The sequence below is a fragment of the Lagenorhynchus albirostris genome, chromosome 9 (genome assembly GCF_949774975.1).
Source record: "Lagenorhynchus albirostris chromosome 9, mLagAlb1.1, whole genome shotgun sequence".
Classification (NCBI taxonomy): Eukaryota; Metazoa; Chordata; class Mammalia; order Artiodactyla; family Delphinidae; genus Lagenorhynchus; species Lagenorhynchus albirostris.
The window spans coordinates 12,970,778-12,990,330 of NC_083103.1; the positions used below are offsets into that span (position 1 = coordinate 12,970,778).

General features: G+C 58.4%; 1 protein-coding gene across 1 annotated transcript; it reads left to right on the forward strand.

Moving 5' to 3' along the window:
- The first annotated feature begins 1,563 nt into the window (after nucleotides 1-1,563).
- MYBPC3 (myosin binding protein C3) lies at nucleotides 1,564-19,434 on the forward strand. The gene is made up of 34 exons (XM_060157709.1): nucleotides 1,564-1,588; nucleotides 2,960-3,226; nucleotides 3,804-3,917; nucleotides 3,996-4,088; nucleotides 4,170-4,318; nucleotides 5,273-5,390; nucleotides 5,881-5,929; nucleotides 6,144-6,173; nucleotides 6,347-6,400; nucleotides 7,662-7,682; nucleotides 7,952-8,115; nucleotides 8,998-9,130; nucleotides 9,371-9,373; nucleotides 9,493-9,617; nucleotides 9,696-9,801; nucleotides 9,896-10,062; nucleotides 10,420-10,585; nucleotides 11,350-11,456; nucleotides 11,542-11,571; nucleotides 12,445-12,584; nucleotides 12,833-12,904; nucleotides 13,591-13,750; nucleotides 14,067-14,171; nucleotides 14,261-14,449; nucleotides 15,538-15,672; nucleotides 15,871-16,038; nucleotides 16,772-16,860; nucleotides 17,008-17,203; nucleotides 17,459-17,598; nucleotides 17,797-17,956; nucleotides 18,058-18,194; nucleotides 18,489-18,675; nucleotides 18,947-18,984; nucleotides 19,136-19,434. Exons 1-33 carry the CDS (start codon nucleotides 1,564-1,566, stop codon nucleotides 18,955-18,957), a joined length of 3,810 nt encoding a protein of 1,269 aa, XP_060013692.1. The 3' UTR covers nucleotides 18,958-18,984; nucleotides 19,136-19,434.
- Nucleotides 19,435-19,553: the final 119 nt, after the last annotated feature.

Sequence of the window (19,553 nt, forward strand, 5' to 3'; positions counted from 1 at the left end):
CGTCCGGAGCCTGTGCTCCGCAACGGGAGAGGCCACAGCAGTGAGAGGCCCGCGTACCGCAAAAAAAAAAAAAAAGCCCTCTGCGCCTGATAAATTCTCTTTTCTTAATGCCTCAATGAAGCTTAAACTCATAACCTTTAGATTATGACCCCAGTGATGGTGATATTAATTAACAATGACAACAACACTGGATTTTCGGGCCATTTATTACATGGTAACCTTGAGAAGTGGAATCTAATATCATCCCATGTTATAGACTGGGAAACTGAGGCTCATAGAGGTCAAATAACTTGTCCAAGGTCACACAACGAGGCTTCCTGGGTGGGATCCCTGATCCCACCCCATGTGGGCCACCATGGCAGCGTGAGGTGGGAAGCTTCACGTGTCCGGAAGGGGGTCACGTGCAGCTTGGTCAGGAGCAGGAATGAAGCCTCGGAGCTCCCGTTGGCCGCAGACCGTCCTCACGGCATCCATGCTGGCAGGACCCTGATGCGGGTGAACTCCTCCCACGTACCCTAGTGCCTGGTTGCTCTGGCTCCTGGCGCACAGCAGGGGAGAGCCAGAGAAGGATGAGCAGGGAAACCTGTAAGCGTCTTGCTTCCGACAGTAGCAAGAAGAGGTGGCCGACAGCCTGGGAGTGAGGGAACTTGCCTCAGCAACCTGCAGACCTCAGAGAATCCAGATTCTGGGGCCATCCGTGTTGGGGCAGACACCCACACACACCTCCTCGCCCCGAGGGCTCAGACTGGGGAAGCCCAAACATGACACCCCCTACGTGGATCTCTGAGCCCCGAGAGCGGGAAAGTGGTGCCCAGTCCCCTTTTAAAGAAGGCCCAGACACATGAGATGAGGTTTAAGTATGGTTAAAATGGAAGAAAAGAATGGATTTCGGTGTTAAAAGGGATGGTAAGTTTTGACCATGTGGACAATCCTTGGGTACAGAATTCCTCCCTCCGGACTGTGAGGGACAAATGACCTTCCCTGATATTGGGTCTTGCTTACAGTAGGTCACATGTAATTTGCTTCTTTCTGTGTAGCAACTGATGTTCCTGATGTGACCTGAGCGGGGGCAGGGGGAGGGTGTGTGGAGGCAGTCACAGGGGGCAGAAGGTCACAGGGGAACACTGACGGGGGAAGCCAGGACCCCGGGCAGCCCAGCCCAGGGCTGTGCATGTAACCACCGCCCGGCAAGGATATGTTTGACCCATCAGCCTCAGGGTTATGGGTCCCACACGCTCCCACTGCACAATTTGCCTGTCAGAAGGACGTACAGACAGGGCTTGGGGGTACCCCTGAGGTTTATTGAGGGCTGGGGGGCAGAAGCTGTCATATTGGGCTGGCAGGGGAGGGGACGGGACCAGCCAGGAACAATGGGGTCTCATGTTCTCCTGGAGAGCCCTTGATCTCTGGAATTTGTCTATATTTAGCAGGTGGCTGGGCAGGGTGCAGATAAGGAGGGCCTGGGGAGGGGGTGGCCCCTTATATAGTAGGGGGACGGATCCCTGCTCAGATTCTCTTTCGGTGGCCTGTGCGTGCTCAGTTCCTGGCGTGACCTCTCCCAAGATGCCTGAGCCAGGGAAGAAACCAGGTAGCTCCAGGCCTGGGGTTGGGGCTGAGCGTGGGGCAGGGAGGGCTGGGGACATCTGCAATTGGGGGCGGGCCTCGGAGCAAGTTCCTGAGGGGGTTGATGAGGTCGAGGCCTCTGAGCCCCAGCACAGGGGCACCGTCCCTCTGGGTCCTTTTTTTTTTTTTTTTTTTTTTTGCGTTATGCGGGCCTCTCACTGCTGCGGCCTCTCCCGTTGCGGAGCACAGGCTCCGGACGCGCAGGCTCAGCGGCCATGGCTCATGAGCCTAGCCGCTCCGCGGCACGTGGGATCTTCCTGGACCAGGGCACGAACCCATGTCCCCTGCATCAGCAGGCGGACTCTCAACCACTGTGCCACCAGGGAAGTCCCCTCTGGGTTCTTTTTTTGATTCTCAGTTTCTCCTTCTCATCCTTCTGATGAGAGTGAGAGTAAACCAGGGTCAGGGGCACAGAGTGGGAGAGAGCCAAGGCAGGAAGTGGGCCATCACCCCACTCTCAGGACGCAGAAGACCCCTTCCCTACCTCCATGCCCGTCTCCTGCAGCAAGGTTAGGCCTGGGCTTGCCTTTTGGGAAAAGGCTGCTGCAGGAAGGACCCCAGGATGACTCTAGACTTGAGCCAGGCTCCCTGAATGCTCTTGGACAAGTCCCTCCCCTTCTGGGTCTCAGTTTCCCCATCTATACAAGGAGGGGTTAGGTTGGTTCCCTCCAGCTCTGAGACTGTCTGCTTTCTGAGCCTGCACCCCTGTGGCCCGCACACCAGTCATGACCCCCGCAGTGGGGTATTGCAGCCCTTCTGCTCTGGGAGGGGATGGTCAAGAGGCCCCTGATCTCCAGCCAAGGGCAGAGAAAGTCACAGCCCAGAGTTCCAGTCCTGGCCTGTGCCCTCACCAAGGTTGTCCATGTCAGGGATCGTCCCCCCAGCCCCAGCTCCCTCCCAGGCCAGCCTTATCTTGGTTGCCGATTCTCAGCCTGAAGCTCTTAGAGGACAAATTTAGCCACGTCCAAGTAGGCAGAGTACTGGTCCCTTGCCAAGCGCCCCAGCTGGTGGGGTGAAAGGGGGATGGGCTTCCACAGGCTGAGAGGGTGGGGTATCCAGGGACACACCTAGCAAAATTCTTGTATGGAGGTTGGACCACAGGCCTGGCTCTCCTACCTACTGGCTATGTGATCTTGGGTAAGTCCCTTAACCTCTCTGAGCCTCAGAGTCCTCATCTGAGAAATGGACATAATAACTGCACCTACCTCATAGAGCCACTGGAGCATTAAACGAGGTGATGCATTAAAGCGCTTATCGTCGTATTTAATAAGAAGCGCTATAGGGGTGGTGTGCATGGGCAAGCCAGGGGCCCCTGCAGATTCCATTTGCCCCTCAGTTTCCGCCTTCAGCAAGAAGCCACGGTCAGTGGAGGTGGCCACAGGCAACCCTGCCGTGTTCGAGGCCGAGACAGAGCGGGCAGGAGTGAAGGTGCGCTGGCAGCGGGCAGGCAGGGACATCAGTGCCAGTGACAAATATGGCCTGGCAGCCGAGGGCACGCGGCACATGCTGACAGTGAGGGACGTGGGCTCTGCCGACCAGGGGTCCTATGCAGTCATCGCTGGCTCCTCCAAGGTCAAGTTTGACCTCAAGGTCTTAGAAGCAGGTAAGACCTTGGGCAGCCTTCCCTGAAGTTGGAGCTACTGGGAGCAGGGGCAGCCCCACCACTTCTCCTTCGACCAGAGTGCAGGAGATGTTTTCTCACTTTCTTACCTTTGCTTCGGCTGTGCCCTCAGCCAACAATGGCCTTTTCCCATTTTCTGTAGCAAGACCTTTCTGAGTGTCCCCACGTGGCTCCCTGGCCTGTCTCGGCCGTTACGGAGGTGGGGGAAGTTCAGAGATGAATAAGACATAACCTGCCTTCCCACTGGACATGGCCACGCAGATGGAAACTTGGTGGGCTGTGTGTGCTAGCAGGGAAGCCCCATGAGCTTATGGGTGTGGAGGGAGCCCCAGCCCAGCCTGGGGGGCTGGACCAAGACCAGAGCCTGGGGAAGGAGAGGAGGGATGTTCAGGCTGAGCCCCTGGAATGTGCGCACAGACGGCCAGTGAGGGCGAGGAGAAGGTGAGAGGCAGGCTGAATGAACCTTTGTACACACTGCAAAGGCGGGAAGGACCAGGGACAAGAAGAGGGGGTCTCTGGTTAGAAGCTGCTCCACGACCCCCCATCTGATCCCCTCCAGGGAAGGCAGAGCCTGTGCCAGGCCCTGCTCCCGCCCCTGCTGAGGCTCCTGGAGCCCCTGGAGAAGCCCTGGCCTCGGCCACTGAAGTGGAAGGAGGCTCCCCGAGGCCTGAAGGTGAGAGGGGCGGGTCAGGGAGGCTGGGTCAGTGGATGGGGGTGTCCCAGGGCAGGTCTCAAAGGCCTCTGTCCACAGGGTCAAGCTCAGCAGCCCCCGATGGACCCAGTGTCCCTGACGATCCCATCGGCCTCTTTGTGATGAGGCCACAGGATGGCGAGGTGACCGCGGGTGAGTGCAGGGCTGCTGCACCCAGGGTGAAGTGGGGAGGGAGGCAGCAGGGCATCCCCGATTGTCACCCCTCTCCTGCAGGTGGCAGCATCACCTTCTCAGCCCGCGTGGCAGGGGCTAGCCTCCTGAAACCACCTGTAGTCAAGTGGTTCAAGGGCAAGTGGGTGGACCTGAGCAGCAAGGTGGGGCAACACCTGCAGCTGCACGACAGCTACGATCGGACCAGCAAGGTGGGACCTATGGGGCACGGGGGGCACGGGCATGCATGGAAAGGGGACCTGGAGAGCCCCTGGAAGGCATGGGGGGCACAGAGAGGCAGGGGGCACCATGAGACTTGAAGCACAGAGGAGGTTCACAGAAGGTCATGGGGAGCCTGGGAAGCTGGTTGGGGGGCCAGGGGCACACAGGGAGAATGGGGAGGCTCAGAGGAGGGTTATGGGGAGGCAAAGGGGACCTGTGGGACGTAGGGGGCTCGGAGGGCATGATAGTCTCAAGGGGGCATAAATAAGACTTGGGGGGCACCAGTCGGTGAGGGTGTAAAGGCCCCAGATGGATGGGTGTCAGAGCTCAAGGGACCCTCAATGATCAACCATAACAATTCTTCACAATACAGACAAGGAAACCAAAGCTTGGGAGTTTATTGTTGCTGGTCCCAGGTCACTCAGAGCCAGGCCTAGAACCTGTGCTTTGACTCTCAGCCTTTGCTCCTCCCACTCTTCCACAGTTCCAGCCCAGGCAAGGGGGCTTCTGGCAGGGCAGGGTAGACATGTACAGTTGTGTGGGCTGTGCACTGAACAAAAGTGCCTCTTCTTTTTTGGCTGAACCACGTGGATTGCAGGATCTTAGTTCCCCAGCCAGGGATCAAACCTGGGCCCACTGCAGTGAAAGTGTGGAGTCCTAACCACTGGACCACCAGGAGATTCCCCAAAGTGCCTCATCTTAAGTGAATGCCATGTGCCTTGTAGCCACCCTTGATTTACATTGTATCACCACCCTGTGCCAGCAGATGGCAGTCAATGCATCTTGAGAAGGGGCCCCTTTTTCTATTTATACAAAACTGTATGGATTAATTTAAGCCCTGAGGGGTGAGAAGGTCGGTGGCCCTTAACCACCCACAGTCTCCTTTAGGGGTGAAGGGCCTCATCTCCTCGCTTCCAGTCTCCCTTGACACCTCACCTCCACAGGTCTACCTGTTTGAGCTACACATCACAGATGCCCAGGCCACCTTTGCTGGTGGCTACCGCTGTGAGGTGTCCACCAAGGACAAATTTGACAGCTGCAACTTCAACCTCACTGTCCATGGTAAGGGGCCCTCTGGTATCAGTTCTGGGTTTGGGCTCCCCATGCGTCCTGTCCCCATACCTGCCTCCACTTCCCAATACTAAGGAGGATGCTGAGCCCTGGCCGTGCAACCACTGACCACATGCCCAATACTGAAAGAAACCCATCGAGGCTTCCAGGGTTGGGGTGGGGCTTGAGCCCAGATCTCATCTGGGGTCTTAGTCATCTTGGTGTCTGGGATCCTGGCACAGGTGAACAGGTGAAGGGTAAGTTGAGAGAGGGGCGGGAGATGAACCACCTCAAAGGTACTGGGAACGATAAACTGCCCCACGTCCCTGGTACCTTGACCCTGGCTGGGAAAGGCTGAGAAGATGGGGTCCTGGGGCAGATGCCCACTGTCAAGGGGTCATGGATGGGCAGGTCTGCAACACCAGGAGATCCCAGGGCAGGGCTTCTGGGATCGTCCCCTCTGAAGCCTCCTCCCCTGACTCATCCCCGTCTTTGAACCCAGAGGCCATCGGCCCCGGAGACGTGGACCTCCGATCAGCTTTCCGCCGCACGTGAGTGGCCACCTCTCGTCAGGGCCTGGGGGAAGCCGGTGCTGGGGTCTGAGGCCCCTTGGGGTTTGGGCCAGGGGTAATGTGGGGGGACCAGGACAGGGGGTGATATGGGGGTCAGGGCTTGGGGTGATGTGGAGGGCCAGGATAAAGAGGATGGGGATGGAAGAGAGTAAGCTCCCCTGGGCAGGTGAGAAACTGAGTCTAACCCCCACAGGAGCCTGGCTGGAGGAGGTCGGCGAATCAGGTACCCCTTCCTACCCACCTGTACATAGACCCTGGGGGTCTGAGATAGACAGGGAGAAGCCATTCAGCCAGTGTCCCTTCCTCTCACGTCCATCCCCCCACCACGACCCCACCCCCTGCTCCCAAACCCCTTCTATGGCTCAGCTGTGGCCTTATGGGGGTTCCTCTCCATAGCGATGGCCATGAGGATGCTGGGACTCTGGACTTCAGCTCGCTGCTGAGGAAGAGGTGAGCCCCCGGGTAGCAGCTCTCAGAGCAGGTGACGTGGCCCAGTTTCAAATTCCGGCACCGTGGTTTTCCAGCCGTGTGGCCCTGAGCAGGTCACCGCACCTCTCTGAGCTGGTTTCCTTGCCTGTCAAATGGGACAATCCAGGTGTTGCGAAGAGTCAGAGGGCTCAGCAGAAGTTACATCCTGTGAACTAACATCCTCACACTGTTCCCATGACCTCCTACACTTGAGTCTGCGATAGCTCATCTCAATAGGCTCTGGGGACCCAGAAGCTGGGAGAAGGCTCCAAAGCCTCAGGAATTGCCCACCTAGCCCAGTGCAATTGAGTTGTGTCCTCAGTGTCCTGTCCCTCCCTCTCCTGGACCTGCAGTATGGTCGATGCTGCTGCAGCCCAGAAAATGAGCATGGGGGTTAAGTGCTTTGGGGAAGCAGGGCACTGGCAGGACTCCGTAGCCGTCCCCACCAGGGCGGATGACAGATGACAGGGCTGGGGATCAGACTGACCTGGGTGAGGATCCCTGCTGACTGGGGAGAGTCTCTGAGCCTCAGGTTCTCCTGATACCCACCTGCCGGAGCTCAGGAGGAATAAACAAGGCCACGTGTGCCGTGTAAACGGAGAGGTATGAGTGCAGGGAAGAGGGTAGAGGTGAGGACCCACGGGCTGCGGTCCATGGAGGGATGACCCATCCCTTCGTTACCAAGTCCAAGCTCAGACTGCTTGCCACACGACAGGCCAGTAAATTGAGAGACAAGGTGTTGGGGCAAGGACTAGCGATTTTATTGGGAAAGCCAGCAAACCGAGAAGATGGTGGACTAGTGTCCCGAAGAACCATCTTCCCCAAGTTAGGATTCAGGCTTCTTTTCTACTAAAAGGGGAGGGAGTGTGGCTGGTTATTGCAGACTTCTTGGTGGAATCCTTTGTTCTTGTAGCCGGCCATGTAGGTCTGGTCACAATGTTCCTGTAAACCTCCAACAAGACAAATGTTATTTTCTGTTCTGTAATTTTTTATCTCTATACAAATGAAAAGTGCTATATACCTTTAAAGGTCAAGCCTGGGAGGCAAAGCCTTGAGAATGGGCTATCATATATAGTTTGGGCCATAGGCAACATTCTTTTACAAAGGTGCAGAGCCAGCATGACCAAGAACCGGCAACACAGTACAAGGGTTAGAGCTAAAGGAATAGATCCAATATGGAGTCAGGTTTGTTCTTTTCTGTTACACCTCTAATGTGTCCACTGCTTTTCTTCCCCACCTGGAGCAGCAGCTTCCGGACCCCGCGGTGAGTGCCCCATGAAGCTCTGCACCTGTCACCCCTACTTCAGCCAGGAGCACCTCCGAGTCCCAGCGCCCCCCCCATACTGAAGCCTTAAGCCCCCTTGAGCCCCAGCACTGGCCCAGTACCCACTCCAGCTCGAGCTGTCCTAACAGAAGGGAAGAGGCAGAGGGGCAGGGGCAGCTTCCGCTTGGGAGGGGAGGAGAGGGGGCTGCAGTTTTGTCTTGGCCATGGGGACTGCCCTGAAGCCTCGCCACGTGGACCGTGTGACACAGGGACTCGAGGCTGGAGGCCCCCGCGGAGGAGGACGTGTGGGAGATCCTGCGGCAGGCACCCCCGTCAGAGTATGAGCGCATCGCCTTCCAGCACGGCATCACCGACCTGCGAGGCATGCTCAAGAGGCTCAAGGGCATGAAGCGGGAGGAGAAGAAGAGCACAGGTGAGACACCCCTCCCAGGGAGAGGAGAGGGCGAGGTGAGCGCCTGCGCAGACGCGCGCGCGTGCACGCACGCGCACGTACCCACGGAAAAAGAGCTGCGTCCAGCGTGGCCCAGAGACGCTCAGGAAAGGAGAGTCCAGGTGAAGTCCCCCTCGTGTGGGGAAAAAGCGGGAGGGCCCAGGCAGGCACCTTGCCGCACAGAAAAAGAAAAGGGCCAAGTTAGCCCAGAGACGCCACAGGAAGAGGACGGAGCCCGGGCCAGCCCTCCTCCCCCAGCCAAAGCCAGGCGGCCTCTTCCTCGCCTACCCGGCTTGGGGAAAAAAAGCCTGCTTAATTCTCCCAACACCCAAAAAAGGGGAAGAAGCCAGTTTAGCCCAGAGACCCCCGACCTGCGAAGAGAAGAGCCTGGTTAATCTTCCTCACAGGCAAACAGAACAGGTGGGTGTAGGTTAGCGCCCCTCGCCCCCAGGCGGGTCCGAGGAGAGGGCTCAGGCCAGCCCTTCCCCATCAAGGGGTTGACAAGGAGCCCTGGAAACTGAGCTGGGACAACAGAGGCGCCTGGCAGGAGGGCATAAAGCCGGGGGTTGTTGGTAAAACAGTGGAGAGGAGGAGAAGGCCCGTTTGTCCCATCACCCATTCTCCTGCCAAGCTTCTGTCCTTTTGGAAAGCCCCGGACCCTATCCCTGAGCTGAGCAGGTGAAGAGGACTCCAAGGAAGACAGGAAGACAAGAGACAAGGAGGTGACAGACAGGGGTAGAGAGACAGAGTCACAGCGGAGGCACAGAGAGAGACGTGGGGAGGCAGGAGGAGGAGAGGGGCAGGACCTCGCCCTCCTCACTGGGCGGCCCCGGGAGCAGGGGGCTGAGGGGTGGAAGCGCTCAGCCTTTCAGAAGAAGCTGCAGCCGGCCTACCAGGTGAGCAAGGGCCACAAGATCCGGCTGACCGTGGAGCTGGCCGACCCCGACGCCGAGGTCAAGTGGCTTAAGAACGGACAGGAGATCCAGATGAGCGGCAGGTGCGGGTGGGAGTGGGACCCGGGGACACTGCAGGGTGAGGAGGGGCCCTGGGGGGCTGCTCCCCGGCCGTGCTCTCCCTGCCTCTCCCTCCGCCCATGCTCTCTGGCCAGCTCTGGATCCCTGTCTCTCTGGGTCTAACTCCCCACCTTTCTGTTTCTTCCTGGCTCTATTCCCTGCTCATTTTCTCTCGGTCTCGCTCCTCCCATCGGGACGCTCCAATGGCCCCTTCCGCTCCACAGCAAGTAAGGCTCCTGGAAGGCTTGGGGTGTGGGCACGGGGGTCCCGACGGCAGTTTGAGGGGGGGCCCAGAGCCCAGGAGGTGCGTCCATGGCTCTCCTGCCCACACCCCGGCCCCGCCCAGGTACATCTTCGAGTCGGTCGGCGCCAAGCGCACGCTGACCATCAGCCAGTGCTCGCTGGCGGACGACGCGGCTTACCAGTGCGTGGTGGGCAGCGAGAAGTGCAGCACCGAGCTCTTTGTCAAAGGTGGGCCTGGCGTCCTGAGACCCTGCGAGGGGAGGGGCCACAGAGCGGCCCACCCATCATTCTCTCTCTGCTCGGCAGAGCCCCCCGTGCTGATCACATGTCCCCTGGAGGACCAGCTGGTGATGGTGGGACAGCGCGTGGAGTTTGAGTGTGAAGTGTCTGAGGAGGGGGCCCAGGTCAAATGGTGAGTGCCAGAGGCGGGGGGCTCGGGGCGGGGCCAGGGACCTGGGGGCATCCCCAGAGGAGGCCCTGGCACCTACTGCCCACCCTCTGGCCAGGCTGAAGGACGGGGTGGAACTGACCCGGGAGGAGACCTTCAAATACCGATTCAAGAAGGACGGCCAGAGACACCACCTGATCATCAACGAGGCAACGCTGGAGGATGCTGGGCACTACGCACTGCGCACGAGCGGGGGCCAGGCTCTGGCTGAACTCATCGTTCAGGGTGAGGCCCTGGGAGGCCCCCTCAGCACTAGCGCCCCAGCCATGTAGGAGAATTGGGCAAACCCGGGAGCGAGGCCTGCATGGCCTTGGACAAGTAACTTCGACACATCAGGCCTCACCTTTCTCATCCGTAAAATGGGGATGCTGAGGTGACCACCTGGAGGGTATTTGGAGGTTCAGATGGGCCTGGTTAGTGTCACCCACCCCGGCACACATGAGATTCCTTTTGTACACGGCACCGTCACAGGCACACATGCATTGCACTCGTATTTTCTTTCACAAGCCCGAGGGATCTCCGCAGGGATTCACGCCCACACACACCCTCCCCAGCTCACTGGCTCTGCCCTATGTCCCCCAGAGAAAAAGCTGGAGGTGTACCAGAGCATCGCGGACTTGACGGTAGGCTCAAAGGACCAGGCCGTGTTCAAGTGTGAGGTGTCGGATGAGAACGTGCGGGGCGTGTGGCTGAAGAACGGGAAGGAGCTGGTGCCTGACAGCCGCATAAAGGTGTCCCACATCGGGCGGTGAGTGTGCAGGGTGTGCCAGGGACAGACACACAGAGAGACAGAGAGAAACAGAGACTGACAGACAGGGAGAGACACAGAGAGAGAAGATGGTGACAAAGACAGACAGATGGATGGAGATAAACAGAAAGAGACAGACACTTAGAGACAGGACCGAGACTGAACTAGAGACAAAGAAAGTCAGACTGAGATTGAGAGACAGAGGGAGAAGCAGATGAACAGAGAGACAGATACACAGAATCAGGACAGAGACAAATAGAAAGAAAGATACAGAGAGAGACAGACAGAAGTATGGAGAGGCAGACGCATACAGAGAAGAAGAGTCCATTGGAGACAGAGAAGGAGGGAGACAGAGACAAAGACGAAGCAGTGAGAGATACAGACAGGCTGGGAGCCCCCCCCCGCCCGCCGCCAACTCGTGACCAGGGTAGAGTAGGAGGCCTCGGAGGATGGCTCTGGCCAGGGGCCCTCATTCTCTCCCACTCCCTTACTCATGCCCCAAGCATCTGGGCCCAAGTTCACGGAGACTAATGAGACCAGCCCCTGCCCAGTCTCCAGTGGCCCAGCCGAGGGGACACATCTACACTGCTTACCTCTGAAAGCATGCAAGGGACCTGGAAAATTCAAACACAGAGGAAGAGAGCACTTTAGAACACCACTGAGCTAGGGTGGGGTGAAGGCCCCCTGGAGCCCTGGCTGGGGTGTCCGGTGAGGCCAGGGGTGCATGGCCCAGCAGGGCCCCTTGAGCCATCACTGCCCCGCAGGGTCCACAGACTGACCATAGACGACGTCACGCCCGCAGACGAGGCGGACTACAGCTTTGTGCCACAAGGCTTCGCCTGTAACCTGTCTGCCAAGCTCCACTTCATGGGTGAGCGGGTGCTGAGGGGCATGGGGGCCCCTGCCACTGGGCCCTGCCTTCACCCTGGTGCCACTTGCTCTTGCATCTCTTGCAGAGGTCAAGATTGACTTCGTGCCTAGGCAGGGTGAGTCTTGGGCCCCTGCGTGCTGCCTCCCACGCCCTGCCCGTGTCTCCCTTCCACTCACAAGCGGAGGGAAGAAAGGAACCGGGAGTGGGGACCCTGAGGCCCAGCCCCAGCTCTGCCACTCACAACCACGGGCCACCTGCAGTCTCTCTGAGCCTCAGTTTCCTCACCTCTAAAATGGGGATCCTGAAGTGGCTCCCCTATGGGATGGTAGGAACAATGATCTGACATGGTGTGTGTGAGCTCTCAAATGACATCACAGAGGTGAGATTTTGTTATTAAATCTGCTTTACAAGTACCTTTCCTGCTTTTAGATTAAACTGTGTAGGATCCTAATTTCAGGAGAACAGTCCAGGCTGAGGCATGCTGTAGGTCAGGGCTTTCTAAACAGGGTTCACTTAATACGATACTCCATTTTACAAGGGTTCCATGGTGAAATAAGTTTGGGAACCTCTTGTTGATTCAGAAGGTGCATTAGCATGTCAAATGCTCTAAAAAATCCTGCTTAACTTTGTTTAACCTCGGGTTTCCTAATTGTTTGTCCATGGAAATTTTTTTTTTTCTAGGAAGGCATTCCCAAACACAAGTTGAGAAATGCTACGCTAGGTGACCTGATGTTATGAACCTCCCTGGAAACTTCCTGGGGAGATGGAAATGTTTTAGATCTTGACTGGGTGGTGGTTACACGGGTGTATACATTTGTCAAAACTCATCAAGCTGTATGTTCAAGTCTTGGCATTTTAGCGTGTGCAAACTATACCTCAGTAGAATAAAAACAAAACAGCCAGGGGCATGTGCTCCTTCTAGCTTTCCCCTCTTTCATAGGCCTTAGGCCCCTTCCTCTTTCGCTGACCTGTGCCATCTCCCTGCCAGAACCTCCCAAGATCCACCTGGACTGCCCAGGTCGCGTGCCGGATACCATTGTGGTGGTGGCTGGGAACAAGCTACGCCTGGATGTTCCTATCTCCGGAGACCCTGCTCCTACTGTGATTTGGCAGAAGACCATCACAAAGGTACTGCGGATCCCTCCCCCACTTCCCCACCTGTAAAATGGGTGCATGGGACTAGTGTATGGTGGGACCTGCTCCCCGCCCCACATGTACACGCCCTGGCCGCTGACTAGGGGCACAGAGGCTCAGCAGGCTGAGAGGTCGGGGAGGTGGGCAAAGGAGGGACCGGGGTAGGGGTTGCTGGGCAGGGGTTCCCTCCAGGCTGAGCCAGACCCTCTCCCCTCACTCCTTCCTTCCTGCTCTGTTCCCAGAGGAATAAGGTCCCAGCCCTCGATGCATCAGGGGATGCAGGTGCCAGTGACGAGTGGGTATTCGACAAGAAGGTGAGTGAGGCTGAAGGTGGCTCATTGGCCCTTAGTCATTTTCTGCCCATGTGGTATCCAAACTCAGGTGAGGTCTCTGTGAAGGTGCTCCTGCCCCTGGTAGGGTCTCCACGGGGCCCTCGTGCCCCAGACAGACACACGTTCAGACCTTCAACATTGCCAGGAAGTCCTCCTGACTGGGGGTGCTCCCTGGCTCTTGTCTTCCTGAGCTGACCTTGACTTTGTGCTTCTTCCCAGCAAGGGAGTGGCGTCCCTGGCACTTTTCAATAGGAGTAGCTGCAGGGGCACCAATCAGGTCAGCTTCTCGTCCTCCACTCGCTGCTGGTTCCTCTACCCAGCTGAGGTCTTTCAGGATCCTCACAATAGCTCTGTGAGGTCATGTTATTCCCATTCAGCAGATAGGAAAACTGAGGCATGGAGCAGACAGGCGATTGTCTAAAGTTCCATGACAGAGCTAGAGCTAGAACCTGTGACCCTTGCCCTGGTGTCATGCCCATGGCAGGTGGTAAGGAAAGGGTCTTGGATTAGATGCTCACATGGGTGCAGTTTCCACACAGGCTGTGTCTCCCCAGCAGACCCAGCGCTGAGCTCCGTTCCCATCTCAGGGCTGTCAGCTGTTGCAGAGGCTGCAGAAGCCCCTGGGTTCTGACTTGGGTCCTTCCCCCCAACTCCTACTCCCCCGCCAGCTGCTGTGTGAGACCGAGGGCCGGGTCCGAGTGGAGACCACCAAGGACCGCAGCATATTCACCGTTGAGGGAGCAGAGAAGGAAGACGAGGGCGTCTATGTTGTCACGGTGCAGAACCCCGTGGGCGAGGACCAGGTCAACCTCACAGTCAAGGTCATCGGTGAGGCAGGGGTCCAGGTGGGGAAGCCACAGGAGCAACCAGGGAGGACCCATCCATGCACACATTTAGTCTCTAAACACACACTGTGGGCTACATTCTTAGATCCGTAGAGGGGTCTGGGGCTAGGACCGGTGAATATGGGCAGTGCGGAGCCGTAACAGGTTGTTTGCAGGCTGGTGATGTGATCAGAACTGCATTCTGGAAAGATCGTTTTAGGGTCTGGGGGCAGTGGGGGAGGCCTGTTGGTTGGGGTGCAGTGGGGATGGGCAACGTTGGCCTCGGCCGGGCAGGGCTGATGTGGGTCCCCTCTCCCCAGATGTGCCGGATGCTCCGGCGGCCCCCAATATCAGCAACGTGGGCGAGGACTCCTGCACGGTGCGGTGGGAGCCCCCTGCCTACGATGGCGGGCAGCCAGTCCTAGGTGAGCCGAAGGCACAGGGGACATAGCCGAGGGCAGGGGGTGCGGGGGTGCCTGCGCTCTAGACCAGAGCTCCCACCTCCCCTCGCCAGGCTACATCCTGGAGCGCAAGAAGAAGAAGAGCTACCGGTGGATGCGGCTGAACTTCGACCTGCTGCGGGAGCTGAGTCACGAAGCGCGGAGCATGATCGAGGGCGTGGTCTACGAGATGCGGGTCTACGCCGTCAACGCAGTGGGCATGTCCAGGCCTAGCCCCGCCTCCCAGCCGTTCATGCCTGTTGGTGAGCCTGCCCTGCCTGCCCCGCCCCACGCCCTTCTGTTCAGGGGCCCCAGTAATAGCAGCTACTGTGTCGGTGGCGCTTACACCCGTGGTCTCCTTTAATCACCTTCATTTCACAGGTGAAGAAAGTGAGGCTCTGAGAAGTTAGATGACTTTCTCGAGGTCACCCGCTGGCAGGGGGTGGAGCTGAGAGACCTCTCCAGCCTCACTTTCCACATCTATAAAATGGGGATAATGACAGTATCTACTTCATAGAATTGTTAGGATGAAATGAGGTCATGCAGGTGGAGCATCTGGCACACAGCAGCTCAGTAAATCATTGTTCCCTCTTCCCCACTCCCTTCAGCCAGCATTTGTTAACCAGGGAAGAGGGTGAGGGCAGTTGGGTCCCTCGGAAAGGGCCCTGGACCAGGAATCAGAGATGGGGTTTGCAGAACCAGCTCTTTCATCCCCAGGAGGGATATCTGGAGTCATCGTCTTCCCCTGTGCCTCAGTTTCCACATCTGTATAATGGAGGTTGAGAAGGTAGAACAGACACCGAGGGTGTGGCACTCTCGAGGACACCTGTCCCTGTTGGGACATGTGAGTCTCAGGGGGAGGAGGGTGGCTGTGCGTGGTGGGGCAGACACAGGGAGGGGGGCACAGTGTGGTGAGATGGCAGGAAGAGGGTGCCTGTGGGGAGAAGGGGCCAGGCCTCTCTTTAGGAAGTGACTTCCGGTTTTCTTAGCTCTTAGTCAACTCAGTTACTCATACAGGGTCAGGAAATTTCCATCTTTTAGGCCAGTTTTTTCTTGAATTACATTTAAAGAATTTCCTCCACCATCTGACAAAAGTGGCTCTTTCTAAGCATGTTGGTGTTGTTTTGGGGCGTCTTTTCCTGTTTACATCTCTTCTGTAATCGCTGATGCTGCTTGGGTGTGTGTTTGTTTGTAAGCCTGTCTAGAGACATGTCTTTTAATGGAGCTGAAATATTTCTCAAAGTGCTTGAAAGCCAGTCGAAGGGGGAGGATTTCCCTGGATTGTGGTCCTTCAGCTGCCCTGGCTGGTGCAGACTCGCTCAGACCCCTCTCTGGCCTCCCCTCTGCCCAGGCCCCCCCAGTGAGCCCAGCCACCTGGCGGTGGAGGATGTCTCTGACACCACCGTCTCCCTCAAGTGGAGGCCCCCAGAGCGCATGGGAGCTGGAGGCCTCGACGGCTACAGCGTGGAGTACTGCCAGGATGGCTGTGAGTGCTGCAGCCCAGCCCTGGGCCCTCCGCCTCCCAGCACCCTTCTCTGAACTGCCCTCCAGGCCAGGCCAGGTCCCTGTCATCCTGCAGGGCCCCTGTCTGCAGTGGAGGCCCCAGTCGGCCACCAGGGATGTGGGCGGCAGGATGCGGACGCTGCCCATGGCCTTGCCTCTTCATCCCCACCCCCGCCCCCAGGCTCGGAGTGGGTGGCTGCCCTTCAGGGGCTGACCGAGCACACATCGTTGCTGGTGAAGGACCTGCCCACGGGGGCTCGGCTGCTCTTCCGCGTGCGGGCTCACAATGTGGCGGGGCCTGGAGCCCCTGTCACCACCACGGAGCCTGTGACGGTGCAGGAGATACTGCGTGAGTGCTCCTCGTGCAGGGATGAGACCTACCACTGGCACCCTGGCCCCTGGGGTCCAGTGGAGGTGGGGGCAGTCAGGGAGACCCTACTTGGCGGGAATAAATGCTGGGCAGGGACAGGAGGGGGTCGGTGCCTATACCCGTGCCACAGGCCAGATGTGCAGAGAAGGCGTCCCTCTTGGTTTTCCATGTCAACCCCCAGTTCTGGACCAGGGAAAATGTAGGTCATTGTACCATCACCTTCGAGCTCTGTTTTGTGGGTCTCTGAGCTCCAACAGGTAGGTATTGTCCATGTGTTAAAGACTGAGCAGTGAGGTCACTTGTCAGATTGGCCCATGTGGGATCCACTTTCCATTATTTTGCCAACAAAGAGTCAGTCCTTTAAGGATTGGTTCTTAGAGTGGAAAGAGGCAGCAAACTGGGATGGAAACAGCAGGGGGCATGGAGTCGAAAAGCCTAGGTTTGCATCCTGGCCTGCGACTGGCTAGCTGTGTGACCTCAGATAAGTTCCTCACTCTCTCTGATCCCTGCCTGTTGTAGCAGGGTGGAGAGGCTCGGGTGGAAGCAGGAGCTTTGGGGCTGGGGTTGGGGAGCTAAAGGAGAGGAGGGCCCGGCAGGCGGCATGTTTCCTAGTTGCGGCTCTCCAGGCCCTGCCTCCAGCGGAGGGCGCTGTGGCGCTCCTTGGGCCTGCGGCTGTGGGGGCCCCCGCCGAGCCCCTCACTCGTACCCACAGAGCGGCCACGGCTCCAGCTACCCAGACATCTTCGCCAGACCATCCAGAAGAAGGTTGGAGAGCCCGTGAACCTCCTCATTCCTTTCCAGGTAGGGCTGGCCCCCTTCCCTGCACCCCCGCCCCGCCCCGCCCCGCCACGTGTGTTGTCCACGCCTGGCAGACAGATGTCTCAGCGAGACTGGGGCAGTGGCCGTTAGGGAGAGCCAGGCTCGGGCGTGAGCTGTCCTCCCGCACAGGGCAAGCCCCGGCCTCAGGTGACCTGGACCAAAGAGGGACAGCCACTGGCAGGCGAGGAGGTGAGCATCCGCAACAGCCCCACGGACACCATCCTGTTCATCCGGGCCGCACACCTCGCCCACTCGGGCACCTACCGGGTGACTCTGCGCATCGAGAGCATGGAGGACAAGGCCGAGCTGGTCCTGCAGGTCGTTGGTACGTGGCGTAGGGGCTTCCCTCTGAGTCCGAGCATTTTTAGTCCCTGCGCTGGACTGCCAGGGCCCAGGGCTCAACCTGGAGCCTCTCGTCTTCCAGGCCTGGGGCCCCTCCTCTGGGATGCCCAGAGCCCCTGCAGAAGATGGCAGGCCAGGTCCTGGCAGGGGCGAGGGGGCCCCTGGAGCCTGGCGTCCCCTACTCACACTCAGGCAATGTCAGGAGGTTTGGGCTTCCCACTGGGTCTGTCTCCTGCAGACAAGCCAGGTCCTCCCCAGGATATCCGGGTCACTGAGACATGGGGTTTCAATGTGGCTCTGGAGTGGAAGCCACCCCAAGATGACGGCAACACAGAGCTCTGGGGCTACACGGTTCAGAAAGCTGACAAGAAGAGCATGGTGAGCCCAGGGGCCTGGGCCCCCCGCACGCACCCTCTCTGGGTCCAGGCAGACCTGGGCCCCAGCTGCCCCTCCCCGGTATCCTTAGACTGGTTCCCTCCACAGGGAAGGTGCTGACCCCAGGGATACCCAAGAGAGGCCCCGGGCAGGAAGTAGGGCCTGCCCCAGAGAACCCCCTACCTTTCCTCCACCCCCCAGGAGTGGTTCACCGTCGTGGAGCATTACCGCCCCACCCACTGTGTGGTGTCAGAGCTCATTATCGGCAATGGCTACTACTTCCGGGTCTTCAGCCATAACATGGTGGGGCCCAGTGACAGAGCCGCCACCACCAAGGAGCCTGTCTTCATCCCTAGACCAGGTGCTGTACCTTCACTCCCACCCACCGCGGGCGGGGGCTGGGGCAGGGGGGCGAGCCTGGCTAGGTGTGGCCCTCTTGGTACCAAGTTCTGTCAACAACAGGCATCACGTATGAGCCACCCAACTACAAGGCCCTGGACTTCTCTGAGGCCCCAAGCTTCACCCGCCCCCTGGTGAACCGTTCGGTCATTGCCGGCTACAATGCTACCCTCTGCTGTGCTGTCCGGGGTAGCCCCAAGGTAGGGAGCTTTGGGCCCTGATCCAGGCCAACCCAGGAGACCTGGGTCGTAGGCCCCTGCCTCAAGCAGTCCTCCCCGCAGCCTGTCCCCCTGTTTCCTCTCCACTTTTGGGTATCAGGGCCCTCCCTGAACAGGGCCTTGGCATTCCTCATTGGCTCCCTGTTCATACTCGGCCCTGGGCATAGTTTGGGACTCCATTGGGATCCCCAGAGTAGAAACACAAGTGCCTAGTCTCCCTAAGTTCCTGCCAGGTCCTCTCTCAACCTGAGAGATCTCCCTCCTTCCCATCTACAGCCCAAAATTTCCTGGTTCAAGAATGGCCTGGACCTGGGCAAAGACGCCCGCTTCCGCATGTTCAGCAAGCAGGGAGTGTTGACCTTGGAGATTAGGAAGCCTTGCCCCTTCGACGGGGGTGTCTATGTCTGCAGGGCCACCAACTTGCAAGGCGAGGCACAGTGTGAGTGCCGCCTGGAAGTGCGAGGTGAGGAACCCGCCGGGCTAGGGCCTGGGGTGGTGGCAAAGGCCGGGCGCCAGCTGGGACTCTGGGCTTTCGCTTTGCTGTCCCGGCCCAAGCAGCCGCTCTGGCTGCAAGAGCAATGACTCTGTCATGTCCAGATGGTGTTGGCTTCTGGACTTTGTTGCCAGAGCTGCTTGCCTGAGCCTTCCCGAAGGCTGGGGGGGTGTGTGTGTGGGGAAACACATGTAGTGCCGGGAGGTTCAACACATGCATGGCATGGCCTCCTCTCCTGCAGTGCCTCAGTGACCAGGCTGGCTCCCTGGGGATGGCCAGGTATGTACTCCACATCACCCTGATACCCAGGGCCCAAATCAAAGGCTGAGCCCTGGCCCTTGGTCCAGGGGCAGCCAGCAGGAAATGGGGGTGCAGGTGGCTCTTAGTAGGATTTCAGTCCAGCTCATTCACAAGAGAGCCTGTGTCACAGGTGCAACTGGAGCCAACCCATGTACCAGGAGCCTGGAAGGAAGTTGGACAAGCCACCTTCTGCTGTTGGATGTGTGTGCAAGTGTGTGTGTGTTGGAGCTGGACTGGGGGAGCCCCAGTAGGGCAGCGTAGTTATGATGAGCAGGCATGGGGGGCACTCCGCACAGGCCAACCTGTCAGAGCTCCATCTGGAAGCTCCTCAGATCCTTGGGGCGAAAAGTGTGTGGGCTCAGGAATGGTGGCTGGGGACAGGCCTCTCTGGCCTGCCGTGTTTTCTCAGTGTATGAGGGCAATAAAAGATCGGTGCAATCACAGAGAACTGACTCTTCTTGTCCAAGATGCTTGTTTTCAGAAAAAGCACGGGAGAATTTACTTGATCTTGAGAGCAAACTGAAGGCAGGTATTCTTTCTCCTAGATG